Source organism: Columba livia, chromosome 20 (assembly GCF_036013475.1).
Source record: "Columba livia isolate bColLiv1 breed racing homer chromosome 20, bColLiv1.pat.W.v2, whole genome shotgun sequence".
NCBI classification, from domain to species: domain Eukaryota; kingdom Metazoa; phylum Chordata; class Aves; order Columbiformes; family Columbidae; genus Columba; species Columba livia.
Window position 1 is genome coordinate 9,513,932 of NC_088621.1, and position 26,622 is coordinate 9,540,553.

The 26,622-nt window shown below is 46.3% G+C and overlaps 1 protein-coding gene across 2 annotated transcripts in view; it reads left to right on the forward strand.

The window, feature by feature from the left end:
- GALNT17 (polypeptide N-acetylgalactosaminyltransferase 17) overlaps nt 1-26,622 on the forward strand; it is a 215,109-nt gene that overhangs the window by 55,099 nt on the left and 133,388 nt on the right. For both annotated transcript variants that reach the window (XM_065037207.1, XM_005511603.4), the window contains 2 exons: nt 3,912-4,095; nt 26,428-26,594. Coding sequence is in view for 1 of the 2 variants with exons in the window: in XM_005511603.4 (XP_005511660.1) it covers nt 3,912-4,095; nt 26,428-26,594 (351 nt within the window). In the remaining variant the exon portion in view is untranslated. The remainder of the gene's footprint in view (nt 1-3,911; nt 4,096-26,427; nt 26,595-26,622) is intronic.

Genomic DNA, 26,622 nt, shown 5'->3' on the forward strand with positions numbered 1-26,622 from the left:
AATTTTCTCTTTATGCTTCCCTTGTTTTTCGCTATTGCCTCAGTGTTATTTATTTCACAGAATCCCAGAATGTGAGGGGTTGGAAGGGCCCTGGAAAGCTCATGCAGTGCAATCCCCCCATGGAGCAGGAACACCCAGATGAGGTTACACAGGAAGGTGTCCAGGCGGGTTGGAATGTCTGCACAGAAGGAGACTCCACAACCTCCCTGGGCAGCCTGGGCCAGGCTCTGCCACCCTCACCAGGAACAAGTTTCTTCTCATCTTTAACTGGAACCTCCTGTGTTCCAGTTTGCACCCATTGCCCCTTGTCCTGTCACTGGTTGTCACCAGAAGAGCCTGGCTCCATCCTCCTGACACTCCCCCTTTCCATATTGATCCCCATGAATGAGTCCCCCCTCAGTCTCCTCTTGTCCAGCTCCAGAGCCCCAGCTCCCTCAGCCTTTCCTCACACGGGAGATGCTCCACTCCCTTCAGCATCTTGGTGGCTGCGCTGGACTCTCTGCAGCAGTTCCCTGTCCTGCTGGAACTGAGGGGCCACAACTGGACACAATATTCCAGGTGTGGTCTCCCCAGGGCAGAGCAGAGGGGCAGGAGAACCTCTCTGACCTACTGACCACCCCCTTCTAACCCCCCCCAGGTACCATTGGCTTCCTGGCCACAAGGGCCCAGTGCTGGCTCATGGTCACCCTGCTGTCCCCAGGACCCCCAGGTCCCTTTCCCCTACGCTGCTCTCTAATAGGTCATTCCCCAACTTATACTGGAATTGTTTCTTCTGGAGAAGGAGAGCTTTGTGTTTTTCTTACAGGAGTATGTCTTTCAATCTGAGCTATACATACTCTGTAAGCGGAGCAGCAGGATGACATAGACAAATAAGGACACAAATAAAACATTTAGTTTTTCCAGAAACCTTTGCAATATTATTTCCTCCTGTTCTGTCCCCCAGTGTTAAGGCTCAGGACCCGTGTTTCTCCAAAATGCCTTCCCGGTATTTTTCCCTCTTTTTAATGAAAGGAGGTTCCTGGGCTGAGGTTTGGATCAGCAGGGTTAACGTTCACCTTCATCTGAGCTGACATGTAGCAAAACGCTTTTCCAACACGGCTGCTGGGTTCTGTATAACACAAGGCTGCATATCACGTTATGTTGTTATTTTACCAACGTTTTTCTCAATCCTAAAAAACTCGTGTCTCCTTATGAAATATACTGCCGGTTTAAGGGGAGAAGAATATGTTTGCTATAACTGTACTCAGTCTAGGAATAATTTTGCTGTAGAGATTAAATTTTTATATCACCTCGAGGAAAACCAACTCCTTGCCTGCCCCAGGGGATCCCGTGTCTGGCCGTTTCAGCAGGAATAGCTCAGATCATAGCGGATTTAAGTGGTGTCTTTTTTTCCCCTCCTATTCCTGCAGTATAAGAGCAATATGCTCCTTTTGTCCCAAAGTTCAGATGCTGTGGGAGATTCTGGAAAAGAAAAATCCTCTTTTCATTTCTAAGGTACTTGTTGGGTGAATGCGGCTTAAGGATGAGTGGAGCTCAGAGCCGTTCCGAGCTCTGATCGACGCTGAACATCTCATCGCGATGAGGTCTGTTACCATCCCATGAGCAGCAAAATTCACTGAGGAGTGAGTTCACTCCAAGCTTTTTTGTGGGAAATAAGTGCTATTTATCTCTGTAGATAGGTTGGACCAGGCATCAGGAGAGACTTTTTTGGCAGCGGCTCAGCACTGGTGCTTTGGTGCCTGCCTGCGATGAGAAAGGGTTTGGGCTGTGACACGGGAATGGTTTTGACTCTTTTTAGCCCAGTTCTTCAAGGAAATAAGCTGATGGGATCATGTTCTTGCTTTTTCTTGCTCCTTGTGTCTTTGCGTGTAACTTCTGGCCCTTCTGCGCCAATTTCAAGCAGGATTGGCAAAGGGCTGGAGATTTTCAAAGAGTGAATATGCTGCAAGCAAGAAGCCACAGCAGAAGGTTGGGCTGGAAACCGGCTCGGGGTGGGTGTGGGTGGGAATATGGGCTGCAGAGATGCTGTCCCCTTTCTGCTCCTGCGTCACCAGAGCCACTTAGTCATTCATTTGCAGCGTTACGCTGTTTGGACACAATATGAGAGGTTTATATGTCCTTTGAGGCCCAAATAGTATTTCCACACAGGCCAACACAAAGGGAAGGAAGGTTCACATGCCACCTCCAGAAACCTGCTGTCTGTAGCTCTGTGCTCCACGTGGGCCAGGGTCCCACTGCAGTGACAGTGGCCTGAGCAGGGACTGGAAAAGGTGATTCCGAGATCAGGTGAGCCCTCACTTAGGCTTGGAAAGTGTCTGAGTGTCCCTGTGGACCCAAACGTGGGTTAATGCAAAGCCCAGAGCTCCCTGCCCAGAAGGAGCTTTCCATGGGTTCCAGGGACTGCACGGGCTGAGGAGAATTGCTGAAGTTATAGAAAAGGCATTTCAAGCTCATAGAAATGTCCACTTCTTTGTGCAGCCAGAGTAGAGGGGCAGGAGAACCTCTCTCGACCTATTTTGTTAAATATCATTTTAATTCTATCGGAATGTGAGTGTGAAATGAAACTGGTATCTGTTCTCTTCGTAAGCTGCACCTTGTCCCTCTGGCCATTTGAGTTATGAAGATCACCAGTGATCTGCGGGGCAGAACGTTTCACCTTTCCCAGCTCTCTTGACTCACTCCTCTGGCTGAGCCTCGAGATGGAAAAAGGCAGCTTGGATTTCTCATCCATCCTCACGTCATGGGGAGCTGCTCCTCGCGGTTGATTTGTTATTATTGTCCTCAGATAAAATCTAATCAGGCCCAGCACAGTCAGAGGGATCCGTCAGCTCTCAGGAGCTCCTGAGTAGGGAAGCCTGGTCAGAGGGAATAATAATAACAATAATTTCTACTGGAGGGCTTCAAACTGTGATTTACAATCATAGGTGATTTTCTTACTGCCTCATGTGACTACTTTTTGAGGAAAAAAGTGTTTAAATCTAGTGTCTTGTAGATGGGGATGGTGTTTTGTCCAGGGCAATGGAAATCCATGGTGGGTTTGAGAGCTGGACCTCGAGGTTACTGTCCCTTCAAAAGAGTCAGTGGTGACAACAGTCTGGTCTCACTGGGAATCAGGACTCTGCCACTAAAACAAAGGGGAATGTATGTCTTTGTTAGACAAATAAATGAGCAAAAAACCAAATAAAATCTTCCTTTTTTTTTTTTTTTTGGTTTCTGACAAAGAGTGTTAGTCTCTGCTAATGAAAAATATTAAAATTCCAGGTGTCCTGTGCAATAAATAACACCGTGAGCAGGCTCTCAGCTTCCCGCAGCCACCACCAAACCGTCGATAGAGCTGTTTTCGTGCAGCTCGTTTTGAACTTTGCCTGTTTCCTTCAGCTATGCAGATATAAATAAATAATTCCGCTTGATAAAGGTCTGGGAATGCTATACTTGAAAAGATAAGAAAGCTTTGAGGGGAAATTGTTTTTAAATCCATACCATTTGTATGCTGTTCGCTGCTCATACTGAGCAAAAATTCAGTCAGCTGGCAGTTAACCAACCCTATTTTATTCTTATTCTGTGTTCAACCTATCCTTCTCCTGGGGATGTCTAACCTTATATGTAATTACCTCTCTGAGAGTGGGAGGGAGGCCTAAATAACCTTCCTAACAACTAAATAAGTGCACGGATCCCTGGGCCGGGTTATCGGCTGGATGCTGGTGGCAGAGCGATGTGGAACAGCGTGCTGAGCCGTGAAGAATTTCAAAGCTCGAGTCATTTTCGTTGCAGTGCTGGGCCAAAGAACTAGAATTTGAAATGTTTTCAGGAAACCAAACCATAAACCCCTGGATTTTTAGGTTGTTTTCGTTTCTTTGATAGCCTGGAAATAACAGTGAGGAGTTTTAACAGTGTTTTTCTTTTCTCTCGAGGTCTGTCCAAGTCGCTGGGTCTCATTGAGGGCTATGGTGGGCGCGGTAAAGGTGGTCTTCCCGCCACCCTGTCCCCTGAGGAGGAGGAGAAGGCAAAGGGACCCCATGAGAAATACGGCTACAACTCCTACCTCAGCGAGAAAATTTCCCTGGATCGTTCCATCCCAGATTATCGCCCAACCAAGTAAGTACCAATTGCCCCGTGAAGGAGTGCGCATGTATCGGTATCATCCGAGAGCAGGAGTGATGGTTGTTTTCATGTTCTTGTGTGATACTGTTCACTCTTCCCTCCTTAATCCCTTACAGGGCCGCGTTCTGTGATGAACAACTGATGTAGTGTGGCTGGAACTGAGGCAGTTCATAAAGATGATTTATTGGGGGAAAAAGTGAGTTTCTACCCACTCTTCCCTCTCTCTCTTTTGATTTCCTAAGGCAGTATGTTATTTTGGGTGATACCTCCGCAATCAGAAGCTTACATCTGCTTTTGTCAGCAAAGGGCCGTTCACTGGCCTTTGGGGTTTATTACCCTGAAAACGTGAGCAAAGACTGTCCCTTTCTTCTCCCCGTAAGCTCGGGACCCCCAGGGCTCCCCCAGCACCATCCTCGTCCTGTGACTGCTCGGGCACCTCCCGTCCATCTTTAGGCAGCCCAGACAAGGGACAAAAGCACATTAACCCTTTGCCACTGAAGACATGAGAAAAGGCTTAAAATATCAATTAGAGTAAGAGCTCTTGAGCAGTGACACTCCTGTGCATCACTTTTGAAGGGACCCCAGTGGATCCCGTAGCAATATTTTTCTAGAATGACCTTTTAAGATGATGGTGTTTACCTGCTGAGCACCACAGAAAGACTTTAAATGAGATGCCAAATAATTTTATTAAGAGTGTGAGATGTGGTCAGTAGGTCAGAGAGGTTCTCCTGCCCCTCTGCTCTGCCCTGGTGAGACCACATCTGGAATATTGTGTCCAGTTGTGGCCCCTCAGTTCCAGCAGGACAGGGAACTGCTGCAGAGAGTCCAGCGCAGCCACCAAGATGCTGAAGGGAGTGGAGCATCTCCCGTGTGAGGAAAGGCTGAGGGAGCTGGGGCTCTGGAGCTGGACAAGAGGAGACTGAGGGGGGACTCATTCATGGGGATCAATATGGAAAGGGGGAGTGTCAGGAGGATGGAGCCAGGCTCTTCTGGTGACAACCAGTGATAGGACAAGGGGCAGTGGGTGCAAACTGGAACACAGGAGGTTCCACTTAAATTTGAGAAGAAACTTGTTCCTGGTGCGGGTGGCAGAGCCTGGCCCAGGCTGCCCAGGGGGGTTGTGGAGTCTCCTTCTGTGCAGACATTCCAACCCGCCTGGACACCTTCCTGTGTAACCTCATCTGGGTGTTCCTGCTCCATGGGGGATTGCACTGGATGAGCTTTCCAGGTCCCTTCCAGTCCCTGACACTCTGTGGTTTTGTGTGATTCTGTGCTGTAAGTTTATCTTTATGAGAGATGGGGCTAGCAGAGCATTCCTCAAAATAGCAAAGTGTCGTTTTGTCCAGGCCTGGGGTGAAATCCCTGATAAAAAAAAAAGAGCCAAGAGATTTAGATTCTGACAGATATCTGTGTTATTAGGACAGTGACAAAGCCATTGCTTGGCATCTGCAAACCATTGAAAATCATGCAGCAAGGGGATACAGCTCCATGTCTCCAGCGTCCCGGCAAATTGTTAAGGATGGGAGAGCAGGGAGAGCTTTTGTTCCTTCACTTCTCTGCATGCCGCATGAATTTCAAGCAGCCACTCAGAGTTTCCAAAGCTGTCAACCACTGACAACAGAAATATTTGGATGAGTTTTCAAAGGAATGGAGGCCCAGCTTTCAGTTCCGCTGTTACGGTTCATCTGGACAAAACGAATCGCAGGTACAAATGGCACCTTTGGCTGTCTGATATGCAAATCCTACTACAATGACAAATCCCTCGAGTGAGACCTTCTCTCGCAGTTACCCGAGCTTCTTATTTTCATTTCTCACCCAGAGCTCTGACTTCTAGCAGAGCCAGCGTTACTTTGGGAGAATTAATTTGAGATCTTGGGGGGAAGAAAAGGATTAATTCTGACATTTTTAGGTTTGCATTGTGTTCCTCGTCGGTGCCACTATCCGTCATTTCATTGGAGGGTGGTGGAGAGGACAAAACAGACAGAGCAATTTATTGAAATATGCATCATTTTGGAGCTGGGCTAATAATTTGGAGAGAATTTGTGGGTGCTGACTGCAGCCGCATAACTTAGTGGTTTTTATCTAATAAGTTCAGGAGTGTGCTTTGGTTATTGCTTTCTTTTTTCAGGATCAGTTGGCTTGCTATTCTAATATAGGCTGGTCTGGTGATTAAATAGGCTCGAGTTTGCTGGAGGATTTGAAAAGTTTGAGCTTTTTCTACTCCTGACTTCAAGATCCATTCGCTATTTTGTGCGTGCAGTTTTATGGCTGATTTTATGAAGGGTTTAATACAAACCATTTAAGTCAAGTGTCCTGGTCTCTGATTAAAATAGATTCAAGTCAAAGGAAATTAGCCTAAATGGCTTTGAAATTGCGGCATTAGTGGGGAAAAACTGTTGAAAACCCTCCAGCTGATAAGCATTACAGAGCGTGTATCAGTTTTAACTGTAATAGCGGAGTGTGTTTGGTTCAGCTAAAAGCTGGAGTGCCGATGCATTGTTCCTGGTAGCGGCTGCCGTGTGTTCTTTCCTTTTAATTTTCTCTTTTTTGAAAGAAAAAGATTAATGTGGTCAAGCGTCGCTCTCCTGGGTGCTGAGCTATGCTGGATCTCACCTCTTAATTCTTTTCCTGCCCCTGTTTTGTGACTGTGACTGAAGTGAAGGGGAGCTTAGGGGACATCGGGCATATTTGTCACCTTGCTGTATTTTGACTCCCTGCACGTTGTGTTCAGCATCACTGAGGGTTCAGAGGTTTGGGTGTTGCTGCTCAGAGGGATTTGCAGGCAGGTGTGGGCAGTGAGGAGCATCATGAGTCCGGGACAGAGCCGAGTGTCTCTGCAGAGAGTTCTGGGGGCGTTTGGATGCAGGCGGAAGGTGAGGGCTTTCCTGGGGCAGCGCATCTCACTTATTTTGATTTCACAGAATCCCAGAATATCAGGGATGGGAAGGGCCCTGGAAAGCTGATCCAGTGCAATCCCCCCATGGAGCAGGAACACCCAGATGAGGTTACACAGGAAGGTGTCCAGGCGGGTTGGAATGTCTGCAGAGAAGGAGACTCCGCAACCCCCCTGGGCAGCCTGGGCCAGGCTCTGACACCCTCACCAGGAACAAGTTTCTTCTCATATTTAAGTGGAACCTCCTGTGTTCCAGTTTGCACCCATTGCCCCTTGTCCTGTCACTGGTTGTCACCAGAAGAGCCTGGCTCCATCCTCCTGACACTCCCCCTTTCCATATTGATCCCCAGGAATGAGTCCCCCCTCAGTCTCCTCCAAGCTCAAGAGACCTAGCTCCCTCAGCCTTTCATTTAAGGGGTTGTGGTGTCTCTTCTTGATAGTTTGGTTCATCATTTCGCTTGTAAAATGCAGTTTAATAGATTTTTCTTGTTTTTCCAAAGCTGAGGCTGCTCACCTGGCGGGAAGGTTGCGCATCAGTGCTGCTGTTCACCACTTAAACAGTATCGGGCTTCACACAAGAGCGATTCCTGAAAAAGTGCTGCTGATCATGCAGATACATGAAATATGCGTGTGGTACTGATACCATACAGAGCTGTGCCTGTGAGACCTTAGTCTTGAGCTTATTGCTACTGATTTTTTTGACCCCAGCCTTCTGCTCAGTAGGAAAGGTTGTGTTGGGTGTGCATTACATTTTTAGAGTGAATCAGAGAACATTTTGGATGGCCGAGAAAGCTACTCCTTTGGCAAGAATAAGGTCGCACTAGTATTTTGGTGCAAGGGACTTTATTTCAAGTCACTCTACAGGAAAGTGTGTAGTAAGATACGTGTAGGCAACACACTTGTATCTTGCTTGAGTAGGTTTTGGGACTTTAAGATGAGATTCCTGTGTGTTCTGGAAAACAATTACTGCTTCTAGATTGGGAGTAGCCGGGGTGCTGCTGGCAGGCTGCGGGACGGCTGCTCCAACCTCAAAAAATGAGCCGCAGAAATTGCTTTTCTTCAGTTTTCTGCAAAAACTGTGAAGGACGAGGCTGATCTCTGAATTTTGTTGCTGATCAATTCACAGCATTTTCTGCTTGCTGATGAAGGATGGGGGCAGTTTAAGGTGACGTGTTGTTTTCTTGATTAGTAGTGAAGCGTATTTACATGGGATCCTAGGGGCTGCTAGCATTCCCTGCTTTGACACTAGATTTTATTCACCTCTGTCTTGTTCTGTGATGTGTGATTTAATGGGAACCCCTCCTACCTGTAGCAGGAAAATAAAAATTGCTGTGTTAGATCAGCCTGCCTGTCCATCTTATCCAGTATCTCATCTCCAACAGTGGAATTACCAGATGCTTCAGGTTGAATAAATCATATTAAGGCAAACTATGAAATAATCTGCCCATCTGGTACCTTGTCTTCCCTATTCTCCCTTTTCAATCCTATCTTATATAAATGTGGAGTTCTCATTATCTCTTTAAAAGTCGGTTCCTTTCTGGAATCCTGCTAAGCTCTGATTCAGTGGTATTTTATGGCATTATGGGATTAAGGAGTAGATTTAAGAAAAATAATACCCACGATTGTTAGGACTGTTGGATCATTGGGTGAAGATGACACATTCCTGCTGCTGCGGATCTCTCGGCAGCTGTTCTCGTGCAGGAAAGCTTCAAGGTATTAAAGCCAAGAGGAACGATGGTGTAAGTGATACGCAGCTTCCACAGGTTGGTTTTCGGAGGTTTTGAGGGTTTTTTAGCAGGGAGACCTGACCCTTTCCTCCTGCGTGTGGGTCGGGCAAAGCTCGGGAAATCGTTGGCGTTGTGTAGGGTGAGCTCAATCTGCTTTTGGTTTTTAGCAGCATGCACCTGGTAATCGGTTTGGATTTGGTAGTTGGATCCGTGTCCTGGGTACCATTCCCTGCAAACCATCGCTAAGGATTAAACAGCTGCCTATCACTGACTTGATTTTAATGTTTCCCAGTGGTGTGTTTGGGGGTTGACTCAGACTCATTACACTTGAGCGTCTCAAGTGACTGAATCACCCGTTTATTTCTGTAGCCGCCTTCCTTGGGAGCCTGGGAGCAGTTGGGCTTTTTAGCACCATCTGGCTTTAGCTGGTTTTATTACCAGAGATCAGCTAAAATTCTGTGATACAGTGGAAAAGACAGAGGGTTTTAGAGAATACTTTGGGTTGTTCTTTGACAACTTAACTTGGAAGACCTAAATCCATTATTGATTGATTTCTACCTCGTGCTGGCCCCAAGACATCCTGGTCCTGTGCTGGATCTGCTCTCAGGGGCTTCCCCGGGGACCCCAAGACTGTGACAAAGTTCTGAGCCGTGAACCTCAACCTGCGCCCTGTGCTTTGCTCTGATGGGGCTCAGGAAACTCTCTGGAGGTTTCATGTCCTTTCATATTCATTTCTTGTGCAGAAGAGCTAATCTCTTCCACCACGGAAACAACCAAAACCACCTGGTTTTGCGGGTGGCTTTGTCTCAGTTTTCTCTTGTACCAAGATAATGAAATGAGATAATTTCTCAGCCCATATTGTGACTTGGGCATGGACTGCCCTGTATGGTGCTTCATGTATCTGGCATCACATTTGTCTTGTGGCTCATTTGTTCCCCAAAGTAGAAGACACACAAACTCCTTCAAGCTTTGCTTGAAGCAAAATGGTGTTTTTGCCTATCCCCGTGCCCCAATGAGCATGTTCTCTTTGGTAGACATGGCCAAGATCTACATATATTATTGTGGCAGGTGAGAAAGCTCTTTATTGGTGGTTTCCTTAAATTTTTAGGAGCTGGCACGTTCTGGAGTCTCACATTTGTGATGTTCTGCCAGTTACTCCGTCACGTCCTGCCCTGGGGTGAAATGAGTCCAAGCAGAAGGACAGCGCTTGAGATGACAAAACAAACTACTTGAGTTATACTGGTGATATTTGCTGGGAAATAGAGTTTCCTGACTGTTTATTTGCAGTCATTGCTGTTTATTGCGAGCAAAGGAGGTCAGAAGAGCTCTCTCGCATGCACAAGATGTGATTTTACCTTTTGCAAAGAGGCTTTTGTTTTATTTTAGCAGTCCCACATACAAACAATGCAGAGGAAAAGAGAGGCGGGATGTAGTGATTTTTCTTCATCAAATAACTGAAGGAAGAACTAACAAGGAATCAAGACAGTGTGAGAAAGGAAAGAAAAAATGACAGTGTTTCAGATGTGAAATTCTCTTTGAATAGTATGTGGGAATGTATTAAAAGACACTTTCATCTCTAGGAAAAAGTCAGGACTAGTTGTGTATCTTCTCTCCTACTTGCTAGTTGTGATCTGCTCCAGCGTTGTGGGAAAAACACACTTGCCCTTGTTTTTTTTTTTTATGGTTTCAGGCATAAAAAACAGAAAAGTAATAATTTTCCAATACTTGGAAAGATGCCACCTGAAAATCTTCTGGGAGAGCAAGCAGAGAAATGAAGCAGCGAGTATCAGTGCCAAAGCTCTGGCGTGAAGGAAACGTGTCTTAGAACAGGGCTCACCAAAAGTGGATCCGTTTGGCAGCTCAGAGACAGATTGCTGGGTATTTTCTGTCCGTATGTCCCGTCCTGCCCAGTCTGTCCTGTCCCTATGTGGCTTTTTTATTCTGCCAGCCTGCACGTGGTCCTGATGCTCTCCAGGGTGTAGGAAACAATTCGTTTGCAAATATAATAGGCCCAGGCAGGATCTCTCAGCAAAGCATATTTTAATACAGATTTTGCAAGACCGGGTGTTCTCCCTAAAGGCAGGCACGCATAACAGGGCAAAAAGCCCCTGCTTGTATCTCCCCAAAATCCCGGCTGCAATTTCCCTCCCCTGTTCCCCATTGGTTGGTAATTGGTTGGTACTGCAGAGTGTACAGACCATCCCGACGCACGCAACACCCTTCCCCTTATCCATCTGTTTCAGATATGGATTCTTGGTACTTTGGCTACACTTCCCCCTAAATTATCTTATCAATACAGGTATGGGTATGTATACAGGCGTCAGTACCTATTCCAGGAAGAGACTGTGTGTTACGTTAAGAATTCATAGTCCGATGTCTCTCGGTCCTTCCCCCCTGCTGGGGTCAGGCGCCAGGTCCTCAGTTATGTAAAAGCAGCAGTTCTTCCTTAAATGTTCCTTACAAGGGGGACGCATGAGGTTGTCCTGGATCTGTCCCCTCTCTGCTCTGGAGATCGCGGGGGTAGGAAGACACTTGCAAACCCACCTTCAGATCTGAAACAATTGGGTTTTTCTTTCTCTGGCATCCCCAGAGCCAGCCCCCGCCTCCTCGGGGATGCCCCTGCAGCATGGGGGCACTTTTCAGATGATTCGCACCAGAGGAAGAAGCTGCTTTATTACCACCTTGCTCTTCCAGTACTAATACAACCCAGCGTTCTATTGAATAAACACCGGGATCGATCTTTATTCCTCAGTGTGTACCAGTATGTGTGTATGGAGACATTGTTATTGGACTGCCAGTAATTCTTTTGCTTGAAAACTGAGCAAGTAAGGTCTCTACAAACATGTATTTGTGGATTTTTTCTGCCTGCTGCTGTGGCCCATAGTACACAAGGTCCCATGCTGCCTTGTGCCATGTTACTCGTTGCACCCCAGGCTACTTCCTGTAAAGAGATTTTTGACCTCTACAGTATTGCCATGAACTATATGTTGACCTAAAAAACTGGGAAAAGCAACAGTAACTCCAAAGTCTCAGAAAATATTTAACATTCAAACTTCTTTCCACATGGACCAAAAGCCGTGCCATATTCAAATACAAAGCCTCTTGTCATCAACAACTGTGACCCCTTTAGAATGATCCAGTTCATTGCACGCTGAAGCAACGTTGTTGGTCAAGAAACCAGTTTCTGGCATAGTGCTGTTTGTAGTTACTTTTGCTTTCTCTGAGATAGCAAATAATACGATGTAGATATTAACATCTCGTGAATACATGTAACTTTCCATTTAGCTGTAGCTTTATTCAGCATGACTGTAGATAAGGGGAGCAGCAAACAATCATTGGAGCTTAAAGCACATTGTTAAAATAAGTACCAAGGCCTCATGTTTGTTCTGAAACTGCTTTATTTTCAGGGAATACTGTTTAATTTAATTGTCTTGATGCGCCTCGTGCACTATGAAAAACCACCTGAGAACTGAAAAGTTTTAGGGTTTTATTTTTTATTTAAGCTCTGGATTGAGATATGGACACAGGACAGCTTTATTGGTTTTTAATTTTGAATTAAGGGTGTTTGGTGTATATTTTGACATCTGCGTGTGCTCTGTCTGGAGTCAGAAGAGCGTCAGGAGGTTTCAGTGCTTCGAAGTCGCAATATCTTCTTTAAAATCAGTGGTGAGAAAGCGCTTTTGGGAAAGTAGCTCTAGAGTGTGTTTAGTGAGCGCATCCTCTTACTGTCGTTATTCTGCGTGGTGTAATTTTGAAATGGTGTGGCCATGGATTTATATTAATTGTACCCAATTTTGTTTATGCAATACATTCCACTAATTGTCAATTTTCCCTTCCTGACTACAAAATTATCCCCTGTTCTTGTAAGTTTGGAACATGATGCTTTAGGGAGGACTTACATCTGCGAAGTGAGCTATAAAACATTTACTGATGTAAATGTAAGTATTAAATGCACATGTTGACAGAGAATTAGTATAATTCAACAACTTGCTTTTGTGCTCTCCTGAACTCTGGTGATGAAAAATACCTGCGTTACCATAAATACATCTGACTAAACTATACATCTGAAAACAAACGAACCAAATTAAGCTTTGGATACGCTGCTTTTAAATTGGCATCCAGAGAAATCAAAGCTGCTGTGTTTGTGCTCCCAGTCTGCCTCTGTGTATTGCAGGGAGCTCTTGGCTGTGGCGGGAGCTTCTCAACAGGCTGGATATTCAGGATCAAACAGTGACAGCGTTGGGGCTGAGGTCATTGATGGAGTTTTCCAGCGCGGGGGCTCTGTGCAGTGTTGTTGCCCCGGGCTGTCGCTCTGACTGTGTGCAGGGGGACGGGGACCCGGGCGGGAGCGCGTGCTGCCGACCCTGCTGCTGCCAGAGGACGCGCAAGCACGGAGCGCCAACCCTTCAAAGTGTTTCAAGAGTTCGCTATTGAATTTTCCTTTTCTCTTTTTTCTCCTCTCCCCTCTCTTCTCTCTTCTTCTCTCTTCTTCTCTCTTCTTCTCTCTTCTTCTCTTCTTCTTCTCTTCTTCTTCTCTTCTTCTTCTCTTCTTCTTCTCTTCTTCTTCTCTTCTTCTTCTCTTCTTCTTCTCTTCTTCTTCTCTTCTTCTTCTCTTCTTCTTCTCTTCTTCTTCTCTTCTTCTTCTCTTCTTCTTCTCTTCTTCTTCTCTTCTTCTCTCTTCGCTTCCCCCCCTTTTCCCCCCTCCTTCCCCCCCCTTTCCCCCCGCTTCCCCCCTTCCCCCCCCTTTCCCCCCCCTTTTCCCCCCATTTCCCCCCCCTTTTCCCCCCATTTCCCCCCCTTCCCCCCCCCTTTTCCCCCCATTTCCCCCCCTTCTCACCCCTTTTCCCCCCCCTTTGCCCCCTTCCCCCCCTCCTTTGCCCCCTTTCCCCCCCTTCTCCCCCCCTTTCCCCCCCTTTTTCCCCCTATTCCCCCTCCCCCCTTTTTCTTTCTCTTTTTCTCTCTCCTTTCTCTCTCTCTTCTCTCTCTTCTCTTCCTAAATTGTGGCTGTTCAATAAATCCCAGACCGAGGGTCTCCTAATGACTCTTACACTCCGTATGTGTGAAATAGCTCCCGTGCGTGGGGAGAAATGGGTAAGTGGATGTGACACTCGGAATTGCTCTGGCTTTTATGTCCCATGGAGCTGTCTGAACCCAATAACTTTATTACAAGAGCCCCTCACAAAAATAAATCCTGTTCTACCCCTTCTGTTTTTACAACTTAGTAGATCATTTCTTGTTAGAACTTGCTGAGTAAATAACGTGCAGTGAGAAGTGCCTGTACATCCCTCAATATTTTAATTGTAATGCATATTTTTGACACCCTACTTCTGAAATAGAAAGCATAACATTTCTGAAAAACACTTAATGGAAATAAGGCAGGTGCTTTAACAAATTTTATGGAGAAATGTAGAGAGTTGTAGAGCTTTAACGATCAGAAAGAGTTTATGAGAATCTGGTGGGGTGAATCTGTAAACACGGAGAGAGCATTAGGTCTTTTAAGACGCTTGGGTGATAGAAAATGGTTCGGTTTTCCATTTGCTTCATAAACACAATTGATTTAATATTGATAAACCCTTTTGCAAGACGACACGTGCGACTGAATCAGCAAAATACAAACTAAAATAAGCAATCGATGAATGTAGCGTGATTAGGAAGTGGCAATCTGAATAGCAGCCTGAACACTTGCTTTCTTTTAAGCTTGTTCATAATCTTTACAAAAGCCACATGAAGATCAATTCATTTCCTGGTGATGCTTTATGTTTGTGAGGGGAACATGAAGGAAGCTTGTTTGAAATCAATAATTGTAGCTTGTGGTATTACTTGTCACCAGTTCAGGAGGATACACAAGGTTTTATTCTTTCCTACTTTAAAGACAAAAAGCAGGACAGATATGTAAGAAGGAGCTGCAAAGGAGTCTGTGTGACTGGATTAAGGAAACTTGAGCAAGCTCGGACCTGCCTGTGTGTGCTCACACCAGAAGATTGTAATGTGATTTGTAACGCATTATATTTCAACCACAGTGCTTTGTAGCCCGATCACGAGTAAGTCATTCAATCCGATCAGTGCACCATTGATCTGTAAGAATTCACCTCCCAGGTTTTCAGCGGCATTGATACCCAGTGGATGTTGGGGAAGCAGAGCGTGTGCGGGGCCAGGAGGGGATCTGTGAACAGGTGCGGGTTGCAGGAACAAAGAAAAGCCAGATCTTGGGTGTATATTAATGTGTTAAGCTTGGCTGTGCAGGTGGGAGAAGATTTGGTGTGTTAGGTCTTGTGAGAGGTGGGTGTAAGTCGGATGGTATTTGTCAGGATGAGAGGGAAGAACGCTCCTGAGTTTCCCTGCTGTGTGGTGTTCAGGTGTAGGCCTATTAGGAAGGTGTAACCATGCCTCACTGCACATATTTCCATACAAATTACAGAATTATGGAATAGTTTGGGTTGAAGGGACCTTCCCAGCTCCCCCAGTTCCCCCCCTGCCATGAGCAGGGACATCTTCACCAGCTCAGGTTGCTCAGAGCCCCGTCCAGCCTGGCCTGGGATGTCTCCAGGGATGGTTCATCTACCACCTCTCTGGGTACCCGGGCTGGGCTCACTCCCAGCGCTTCCAGCTGCTCAGGACTCTGTCAATGAACACATGAGGCACAAATCACCTGTTAATAATGAATGACGAAAGGAAATACACCAAAGGCTGTACGACAACAGAATTTTCTTAAAACCATCTTTGCAAGAAATTGGAAGCAGTCTTTCGATGGCTAAATATAAGGGGACGTTAGGACAAAACATGTTTTTATTAAGTAATACCTTTAATTTAAAGACAACTCTCAGCAACAATAGGTTAATAATTAACTTTGTTTTTTTTATTTTCAAGAGTTACACCCTTTTGAAAGTTCTGTTTGCCATCTCTACTGGTCAGAAGCAGGTTCTTCAGCTAAAGGCTCCCATGGTTTCCTCTGTATCATTTTTCTTGCCGGGAAAGCTCATTTTTTGGGTCTAACTCAGATCAAGTTTGTCATGGCCACCACTGCCTAAAAATGGCTAAAAATGCGTCTAATGAGGCAGCCAGTACATACACCTGAAGTTGCAGTAATATATATATATATATATATATATATATATCTGTCTGCTCTGGGGGTGTTGGGGTGAGAGAGGAGCTGACTTCAAGTGTGTCAGGCTCTAGATATTCCTGTCAGTGTCTCTGGTGGGGTAGCAAATAAACCTATAGCCTAAAATGTTTAGGTTTAGGTAATAGGAAAGGACTTTCTGGAGGGTCTGTGCTGGGTAGCAGTGTCTGTTGACATTTGGATCTCTGCAGATAGAGGCAGTGAATAGGCAAAGCAGAAAGGTCTGATACAGCTCACAGGGCATCTCCGGCTCATCCCTCAGAATCACAGTTCAGGTCTTCTTATTCTTAATCCTGTAGCAATTCAGCTCTTGTTTGACTGGCTCTGTTGGTGTTACTAACTGGTGTTACTGTTTTGCACTGGGATAAACTGGATGACATCTCTTCTCTACGCTTGGGCTCCGAGTTGGTCCATTTTGTCTCCCAGTTTTGCCTCTTGCATTTTCTTTTGCCCGAGGTGGACAATGTTAACAGTACAAAAGTTGTATGGGAGCAAACTTAACCCCAGAGAACAGTGGTGGTGTGGATCTGCATCCGTGGAATAAAGGGAAACCACTGGCATAATGAGGTGAATATTTGGCCTTTTGCATTTATTGCACCAGAAAAACAATTGTTGCATGGAAAAGTGGAGCACGGACAGTGTGGGACGTCATTGCATTTGAACTGTATCACTAAATACCTATGGGGTCCTTAGGTTTATTAAACTCTCTATGCTTAATTGTCCCATACCATTAAGGAGGCACCAATATTTATAATGATTTAATTGCATTAACTAGTGCAGGGCTTTGCCAGCTGGGGCTGAGCGACACCCTTCAGCTGAGCCTGATCTAATTCTGACAGGGGTTAAATAAACTTACACAGTGATTTCTGTACACAACAGAAAAGGTTTAAAAACCTCTTAATCTTCCCAGTTCATAAACCTGTCAGCAGAGTGGGTTTGTTATTAGAAAAAAAGCAGAGCTATCTCTAAAAATCTGTTGTGCCTTTTAGGTTCATCATTTTGATACCAAAGGCTTCATTGCACCCCATGTTCCAGGCAGGACAAGTGTTGGCCACTTTTCTTATTCATTGCCCCAAGGATGTGCTGGGGATGTCAAAATCTGGAGTTCCCATGAGATCTGTTCTGTAAGACGCTCCTATGGTAAGGACATACACCAAGGATTTCAGTAGAAATTTGGCAGGTAAGGCTCACAGCAGTGATGGTTTTATACCAACCTGCCTGGGCAGAGCTGTGAACTTGTCGGTTGAGTTGGTTGGTGTCATTGTCACCCCGAAGCCACCGCTCTGGGGGCTCTGATGGGAGAGTACAGGCTGACTTCACTGGATGAACCTTCTGAACCTTCAATGTAGATCTGCCTGGGATCAAGGGAGAAAAAAGGCATTTCCACCTGCCCGAAAAATCGTTGCATCAGTCTGTTTTACTGACAGAAATATACTTATGGACAGCGGGGCGGAATTAATTGTCCTTTGGCAGCATCAGCGTCTCTTCAGTGACCTCGATGGGATCTTTCACTTAGGTTGCAGCTATCTCTTAATTAGCCACATCTAGTAGTGCGTCTACGCGATCAGCTATGTGAGCAACACACACATATGCTGTTAATTTACAACTTTACGTTACTGCCTTTCATCCTGTGATCTCCGAGCAGGTAATTGGTGAGGATCTGGTTGCCCCGGTGCACCAGGGTCAGCGTTCCTCCTTGACATTATTCAGTGTACACTCTGTTTGGAGGGACTGTTTTAAAACAAACGGGCAAAAATTACATTGTTTTAATGTATATTTTAAAATATTATTATTTTTATTATTATATCTTAAATTTCTTCCCTTCTGATGTCTTTGCCTGGGATCACAGAAAGATAAGAGACTGGCAGAGCCATTGCAGCAGCACATGTGGGTTTTGTTCCTGACCTCCCGTCCCCTTGGGCTTGACCACTTAATTTCTGCATTCTCTCATTTGGAGCAATTATTATGTTAAGTTTGAACAACTTTGTGTAGTGCTTAAGTCATTGATGCTTTAGTTAAGGGGAGAGCAGCCTTTGCTCCACCAAAAGAGCCCTGGTGCGTTTGCTCTGTAATGAGGTGTCATTGTTGGTACATCATATTTGGGGAGATCTCTGGAAGTGCAGTTTTGGGAACTCAGAGCTTCCCAGGCACTGAGAGATGTGTTGATAATTCTTTTAGTTGCAAGATGTTTGCTTCAGTTTGACTTTGTAAGAGCTTAGTGAACCAGTAATCTATGTGATAGTAATTTTGGGGAGAATTCCACTTGATGTGCAGAAATTCGAACCAAGTTGTCTCTTACGCACCCTTAGCTTTAATGGTGCAGTTTTATATATCACTGTAAGAAAGGCGTTTAAAAATGTATGAGCTTATTAAGTTGAACTCTCTCTCTGCTGCTGAGCCACGTTTTATAGGAAATTCTACAAAATCCTGTAAAAGCTGTGCCAGCACAGTTGAGCACTTTCATGACGCTAACAGTGTTTCTGAGGGCAGTAAGTAACAAGAATCGTTTATTCTACTAATCAAAAGGATATTTGCCTATTTAAATATTCAAACCCTCAAGCCTTCTACAAGAATGAAATGTCAGGAAGGGATAAGCTCCTGATAAGCACGTTAGCTGGATTTATTTTATGTGATGGCCAGCAAAACAGTGATTAATAACTATACTTCAGGAGCTGGTTTGGGGAACTACTGGGTGCTCAGACTTAAAAAATGTGTGTGTGACGGGAAATGTAACCAGTCTAATGTGTAGGAGAGGAGGAAATCTTTGAAAACTGATCATCAGCATCTTCTTTTATGAACAAGTGTGGTCTTCATAATCAGAAGCACCAAAATCAAGTCTTTTTCTACCCCATCTTCTTCCCTTGGCACATGGGATCTGGGTTCCGCTGTCCATTTTGTGCCACTGTACAACTGGCACAGATTTTCATGCCTGTTTCTGTCTGCCCAGTTCACGAGTGTTTATTATGGCTGATCACACAAAAAAGATGGAGGGGGTCTAGTAGGACCCCCGTTAGTAGCTATAGGGGTAGGCTCAGAGGATGTGGGGCTCTCTGTGGGCCATGGGTGTTCATCCTTCTCCACAGCAGTTCCTGCTGTTGGCCTTTCTAAAGGGCACGTAGAAGGGATGTCACCTTCATGTGGCATGGGAGAATTGTCTCAAACAGCCCCAAAGGACATTTCTGCAAAGATGAGGAATGGCGTAGTGTCAAAGCTAATGACGATGGAGCTGTTAAATAGATACACTGGTCATCAATCAGCCCGAGCCCCCTTCGCGGCGGGTGCGGAGGGTTGTGCTCCAACAGCCTCCTCCGTGTGTGGCCATCGGGGTGTTCCCCAGCGTAAGAGGATAACACGGTGCTGTGTGCTTCCAAAAATTATCTTGTGTGATGCTGCCTAACCTTTACCTGTGCCCAGCCGGTAGTCAGACCAATTATATTTCTCCGATGGCTGTTAAAAAGCAGCCTACTGGTTTTCTGTTGACTTTATTTGAGAAGGACTTCAAAGGGCGGGCAAGTGATGGGAGGCTGGGGGGGATGTATGTATCTTCTTATTATATTGTAAGACCCCACACAGATACAGCCACACTGCCTTTGGTTTTCCATCTGTCTTTGTTGTTCTTCAGGTTATGGGTCAGATTCGTGTTTAAAAATCAAACTACAGCCTGGGGGAAGGTGGTTGTCCTGTCCTAAGCTCTGGCTTAGGCCTGTGGCCTTGCCCACGACCGCTGTGTTCTGCTTCTTCCCCTGTGCCACAGGGCACGTTTGAGACCTTCCTTTCATGAGCATCTTTTGTTTTTCATTGGCATTTCTTGAACTTTCTGTTTGGCTTCACTCCCTGTTGTGTTGGCATCGCAGACAGTGAGGAGTCGGGTTGAGCACAGGGTTGGGACCAGCCTTTGGTTTGTGCTGATGGGGCTGGGGTGGAGATCAGCCTGGGGCATCGTTCACAAACCGCAGGGTGAACGGCCACATCCGCAAGCAGAACCTTTGCTTGTGCTCCAAACTGTGCTCCTCCTGGCGAAATGTTGTGTCTATGGGGTTCCATACAATGCAAAAATGTGTCTCGGGACAGATGGTGAGACTGTTTGACCCGAGTGTTTCCAGGCACGGGGGTGCGAGGTTGGCTTTTTCTCTACATTCCTTAAAACTGTGGTTTAAAAATATTGTCTGTGTTTGGAGTCTGCAGCAGCAGATGCTTTTCCCTCAGTGGGGTTGTTCCCATATCTCTCTAGCACCTGATACTCCTCCCAGTTCTCATCCTTCTGGATCTTCTCACAAAACCTCTGCGTGTTGTTGCTCCCCCAGCAACAGGCTCTAGGCGGTGAGTTGGGAATGATTTATTACAAATACATCATAGGAAAATAGGTAACTGATGGATCTTTTTCAGATAGCCTGGTTTTTTATCTAGATCCAAGTATTACCTTTCAAACATTGCACATATTTGAAAACCAGGGCACATCTGACCAAAGCAGGCTTGTCAAATTTACAGAGTTCTGCCTCCTCTCTGGAACTGGTGACAGCTATACTTTCTGCTTAATGGTGTTTAATCTCAAATTAAAACTTCCACAGGTGTATTTATGTTGAAATTGGAGAAAGGGAGCAATACAAAAGGCACAAGGTAGGGAAAAAGGGATGGTCTCCAAGATCGGAGGTTCTGTGCAGAATAGATGTGTGTGCTGTCAGGAGTGGATGCTTGAGCGAGGACTATCATGGAAGATGGGAGATAATTCCTAGAGCCGGTGATCAGTGTCGTCTTTGATCCAGCATCTGGAATGAGTGATTACGGGATCTCTCAGTACGAGCAGTATTTGATTTCTGCTTTGTGATCTGGGGGGGAAAGCAAGCTGCTTTTCCAGTGTGAGGTAGTGGTCCTGTTGTCTGTGGTTATGGACTTTGAAAAAATATAATGTAATGTTGTCTCTTTCATTAGTGTTTTTTGGGGCTGGGGTGTGTTTTGAGTTTGGCTCTCAGTTGTCAGACACCGGACAGTTTGATTCTAGATGGTTTATAGAAATGGCTCCATGCTCCAGGAAACAGTCAATACGTATTAATTGAGTGATAGAGTGAATCATGTTCAATCACTGAGCACATAGAAGTTGTTTTGCAATGTTACTTGCCGTTTTGTGGCCTCTGTGCTCCAGGAGTGCTTGCTGTGGTTCCAGGTTATTTTTCTACCCTGGGATCATGAAGCAGTAAATGATACGATATCCCTTTTCTGCTACCCAGACAGCCAGTAAACATCCTAATCTCACTTGCTGCACTGAAGAGCAGATTTACAGCTGTGTGCTGAGCATAAAACAAATGATGAGGGGGTTGAAAGGCAGACTCCTGCAGCAGACAAACCTACCTAGTAGGGAAACTTCATATTTTTTGTTGTTGTTTTGAAATTGGCTGACTTGATTAATGTGGCCTGATATATGACAAGCTGTTCAGCATAAACTCAGCTATATTTCCCCTTCCCCCATCTCCCCTTCTCATCCTTCATTTGTTTCTGAATGGCTTCTCACATAAAGCCGTAACCGCAAAGAATTCACCGTGAAAAATGTGCTATGTAAATATATTTTATTTCACAGAATCCCAGAGTGTCAGGGGTTGGAAGGGCCCTGGAAAGCTCATCCAGTGCAATCCCCCCATGGAGCAGGAACACCCAGATGAGGTTACACAGGAAGGTGTCCAGGCGGGTTGGAATGTCTGCACAGAAGGAGACTCCACAACCCCCCTGGGCAGCCTGGGCCAGGCTCTGCCACCCTCACCAGGAACAAGTTTCTTCTCAAATTTAAGTGGAACCTCCTGTGTTCCAGTTTGCACCCATTGCCCCTTGTCCTGTCACTGGTTGTCACCAGAAGAGCCTGGCTCCATCCTCCTGACACTCCCCCTTTCCATATTGATCCCCATGAATGAGTCCCCCCTCAGTCTCCTCTTGTCCAGCTCCAGAGCCCCAGCTCCCTCAGCCTTTCCTCACACGGGAGATGCTCCACTCCCTTCAGCATCTTGGTGGCTGCGCTGGACTCTCTCCAGCAGTTCCCTGTCCTGCTGGAACTGAGGGGCCACAGCTGGACACAATATTCCAGATGTGGTCTCCCCAGGGCAGAGCAGAGGGGCAGGAGAACCTCTCTGACCTACTGACCACCCCCTTCTAACCCACCCCAGGTACCATTGGCTTCCTGGCCACAAGGGCCCAGTGCTGGCTCATGGTCATCCTGCTGTCCCCAGGACCCCCAGGTCCCTTTCCTGCATTTCCATGCACATTCTCCGGGTTTCATGTAGAATTATGGCTTCATGTAGAATAAAGGTGTTGGACCGTGGGAGGTGCCAGCGTCCCCGTCCGCAGTGCTGTGGCTCTGCACCCACCCGTGTCCTAGTCCCCTCACGGGTGGGTGGTCAGGACACCCAGACCTGGTCTGTGGACACCCCAGGTGCAGGTTTGTGCTGGGTCTATTGGCTGCGGTTGGTCTGTTTCTGAAGGGAAAAAAGACGCACCTGAACCTTGGATCCAGAATGGAGTCGACCCCCTTTCTCCTCTGTGTAAGAGCAAGCGACACTTATCAATGAGAGCTCAGTGAGGTCCCTAAATTAAACCCAACACCATCAATTATGTTTGCCCCAGCCTCTCAAAACTTAGAGTTTTGTAAGCGTGATTTAATGGGGCTTAGTCGAGCATGATTTAATGGGACATAAAATGCCTGTTACTTTGATAATCTGTTGGTCTAAACGAGAGGCAAAACTGTAAGTGATCTGTTTCTTCTTGATACTGATTCCTGAAATTTTGACATAAATCCTGCAGGCAGGGGCCAGCCCGTGCGAGGAGGATTGTGTAAACCGCACCTAATGAGTTTACCGGCGGTGGCAAGTAAATGGCGTTCTGTGCTTTTAACAGTCGAGTGCTTCTCGTTTAGCAAAGAGCAGATTGTGGGGGATCAGCTGCTCCGTTTTCTCCTACAAGTATTTCCAGGTACTGGTGGCTCGGTCGTGGTCCCCGTGCAGACATGTCCCTGGTACGTGGTGGGGAGAACTTTCTGAAATGGCTCTTTGGGAATGATGGAGAACTGAAAGTGAGGAACTTCAAATTTAAAATGAGTTTCTGGTCTTTAACCCTGTGGGTAGCTAATCACCAGCACCAACAGGAATGGATTGTGGTGGTCTCTCCATTGTGTTTCATTTAAACTTAAAAGTTTTCAGTGTTCCCTTGGAAATCCAACTCACCGGACCGAGACTTGGTCGTGGACAGAGCAGATACGGTCTGAGCTGAGCGTTAGAAATAAAACTTGAAATTCTCCTCATAGAAGACATGAGGAGCTGCACAGGTTTTCCAGCCTACATAAGAAATGGATTTGCTTTGGTATTAAGTCAGGTTCTAGAAAAGCTTGGCAGAAATATCAGCACAACATGTTTGTTCCTAGAGCTTCTTGTTTTCCTTGTGCTGCTGAGCCTCCAGCTCCCCTGAGAACCTTCCTGAATATCACATTTATCTCATTAGTTGCTGATCCCCTAGGACAGCATCCCACGGCCTGAGCTGAGGACCACAGCTGTGCTAGAATCCAGTTCTGCCCTGTGCGTCCCCCTTGAATAATTAGAGAGATGTGAATCCTGGATTTAGAAGGATTTGGGCCTGGGATCTGCATTTTGAAGGTTCTGTGCGGCAAGCAGCCGAATTCTTTCTCGCCCGAAGGCACTGGTTGTGGGCAGAGGGCCGAGATGTGACCCAGCTGGGGTTCGACAGCCCGGGCACCGCTTGGGACTGCCTTTCTGTGCTGTTCCTATGGGTTGTGCTTGCAATGCTGGAGGCAGCACAAATATCACATCATCTGTCTTCCCGCCTTACCCAGAAGAATGCTTAGAAGAAACAAAACCAAACCACCTAACAACCAAAACCCCAACACAAAGTTCTTCCTGGAAAGGGCTGTGGGGCATTGGAACAGGCTGCCCAGGGCAGTGCTGGAGTCACCATCCCTGGAGGGGTTTAAAAGGTGTTTAGATGAGGTTCTTAGGGACATTGGGGTAGTGTTTGAGTTAGGTTATGGTTGGACTCGATGATCCTGAAGGACTTTTTCAATTGAAATGATTCTATAATTCTATGATTCTACCCTTCCCATCCCACATACTCGTTATTCCTGCTGTTTCTAACAAGTACTCCGCTGGCCTTTCTAATTATGTTCAAACTCTAGCATGGTTTTTCATTTTATTTTATGTTTCCTTTCCCTCTCCCTGGCCCCAGCAGAGCCCAGAAGCACCAGGTGTTCTCCTGCACGCATACAGGAATATTGGTTGCCACGCCAGCTTGTCAATAATAAACCATTGCGGTGGAGTCGGATGGCTGTGGTCAGAGAGCATCACACGGCCCATGTGAGGAACACTGACAAACTTGCGGTTAATTTGTTTTTCAGTTGCTGCCTTCCGTGCTGGTGTGGTTGCAGCCAAAGCCACCGGAGAGCGTGGTGTTCATGCAAAGCCTTCGCTTCCCTCCTCCTGCCTTTGGAGAATTGCAGCTTTGTGCATATGAACAATGTGGGTATTTGGCTGCCCACTCGGCCCAGACTTATCTCCTCTCCCCGTGTCTTTGTTCGCCTGTCCTCAGCAATGAGGGAAGGAGAACAGCGATAAGAGTGGTGCGGGGCGAATGCGAATGAGCAGGAGATGAACCTCAAAGGGCTCTGATTGGGATTTTCCTCCAAACTTCTTTGATCAGAAACCGAGCGCTTTATCCCCCCGGAGCGCGCCCTGGGGAGGCTGCCCAGAGGTGCGCGATGATTAAAAGGAAACACTCTTGCTCCTGTGACCACCTTCTCTTCAGCTTAGCAGGTATCAACATCTATCAAAAGCAGGTTTTTAATCTTGGAGTCATTTTAGTTTGACTTTCATGGCAGGATTTCAGGGTCAATTGTCACTTTACCCCATCACAACTGTTCATTTTAAAGAGAGATCTTCCCTTAGGAAGATCCTTTTTGGCAATTGGGATGCTCTCTTTTTTAGCGAGCTTGGCTTGCTTTAGGGTAGACAATAGTTAAATCAAGAAATCTTGTTTTTATCCAGCATCCTTCTTTAACTACAGAAGATTCATAAAGAACTGTGTTTTTGTGAAAATCTTTGTCTCCCAAGTCTCATTTTGGAGTCTGAAGAACGTCTGCTGTTGCCTAAGAAACACCCAGCACAATTAAATAGAGTCATTGGTGGCGAGTCAATGAGCTTGAAGCGACGCAGGGATGTCGTTTGCACGTTCCGTCTTTCTTTGCTTATCTGGGCAGGATTCACTCGGTAAACGCTCATTGTAATTCTGCGAACACCGCTAATGTTGCATGTCTAATCTGTCATGAATGCGGACGGGAAGCGGGGACGCTCGTTTTCTGCTCCTTCCCTTGCATGTATTTATTGTAGGGAAAGCTGGAGAGTTTGATTGAATTGCTTGAAGTGGTGCAAGACAGCCTGTTTGCTTTCTGCGAGTACTTATTAAGTTTCTGGTTAGGATGAAGTGTGGCATTAAAACAACGTCTGTATTTCCATGGAGATGCCTCTTCCTCTTAGAGCCACCCTAGTTCTGCTCCGTGGGTGCCCTTGCCCTCGAGATGGGTGTCGTGTGAACCTGTTGTCTGTGTGGTACACAGAACTGGGCCTCAGCAAGCGCCCAGCCACAAAACCAGCCCCAGTTAAGTAATTACTCCTGAAACACAGAGAGATGAGCGCAAGTTTTCATTTTTAACCAATCCTGGCTGTGAAGTACAGACACCAGTTCATGGCACCACCGTGCTGGGGTACTGCAGAGCCAGGAATGTATTTAGAAGTATCAGCAAAGAAAGCTAAAACATCTATTAAGACGATTTAACCAAGGGTCATTTCATATTCGTTTCATTCCAAAGCAAATGGGAAGAAGATTCACAAGTGCTGTTTAAGGACAAAGCTCATTTCTGAGCACTTATTAATCTTAAAACAGAATAGGAATGTGGCGTTTCACTTTAAATGGTAAAGCCAAAGCCATTTTCGCTCTTCTAGAGGCTGCTTTTTGTTACATACATGCACGGATGGGCAAACACAACCTCAGGTAAGTGAACTCTGAATTTGCGCCCTGCCTTTGGTGCTCTGGGAGCCCAAAGGGTGTTCTGGGAGCCTGGAGGGTGCTCTGGGAGCCCGGAGGATGTTCTGGGAGCCTGGGGGATGCTCTTGGAGCTTGGAGGACACTCTGTGAGCCTGGAGGATGCTCTCAGAGCCTGCAGGGTGCTCTGTGAGCTTGGAGAATGCTCTGGGAGCCCAGAGGGTGCTCTGGGAGCCCGGAGGACGTTCTCTGAGCCCAGAGGGTGCTCTGTAAGCCCAGAGGATGCTCTGGGAGCCCAGATGGTGCTCTCTGAGCCCAGAGGGTGCTCTGGGAGCCCGGAGAATGATCTCAGAGCCTAGAGGATGCTGTCAGAGCCCGGAGGGTGCTCTCCATTGCTGCTCTCTCTTCCTAGACAGCACTGCTGAAATCACACCCAGGCAGCTGGAACTGTGTGAATCTATGGGGTGTCAGGCATCATCTCGCACCGTGTATTAAACGTGACTGGAAGCGCCGCAGTGTGCTCTGCTAACCCCGTCTCTCCCTCTCTGCCTTTCATGCTGCAGGTGCAAAGAGCTGAAATACGGCAAGGACCTGCCCCAGATCTCCATCATCTTCATCTTCGTGAACGAGGCGCTGTCGGTTATCCTGCGATCAGTGCACAGCGCCGTGAATCACACACCAGCTCACCTCCTGAAGGAGATCATCCTTGTGGATGACAACAGTGACGAAGGTTGGCAGCACTGGGCTCCAGGGTTTCC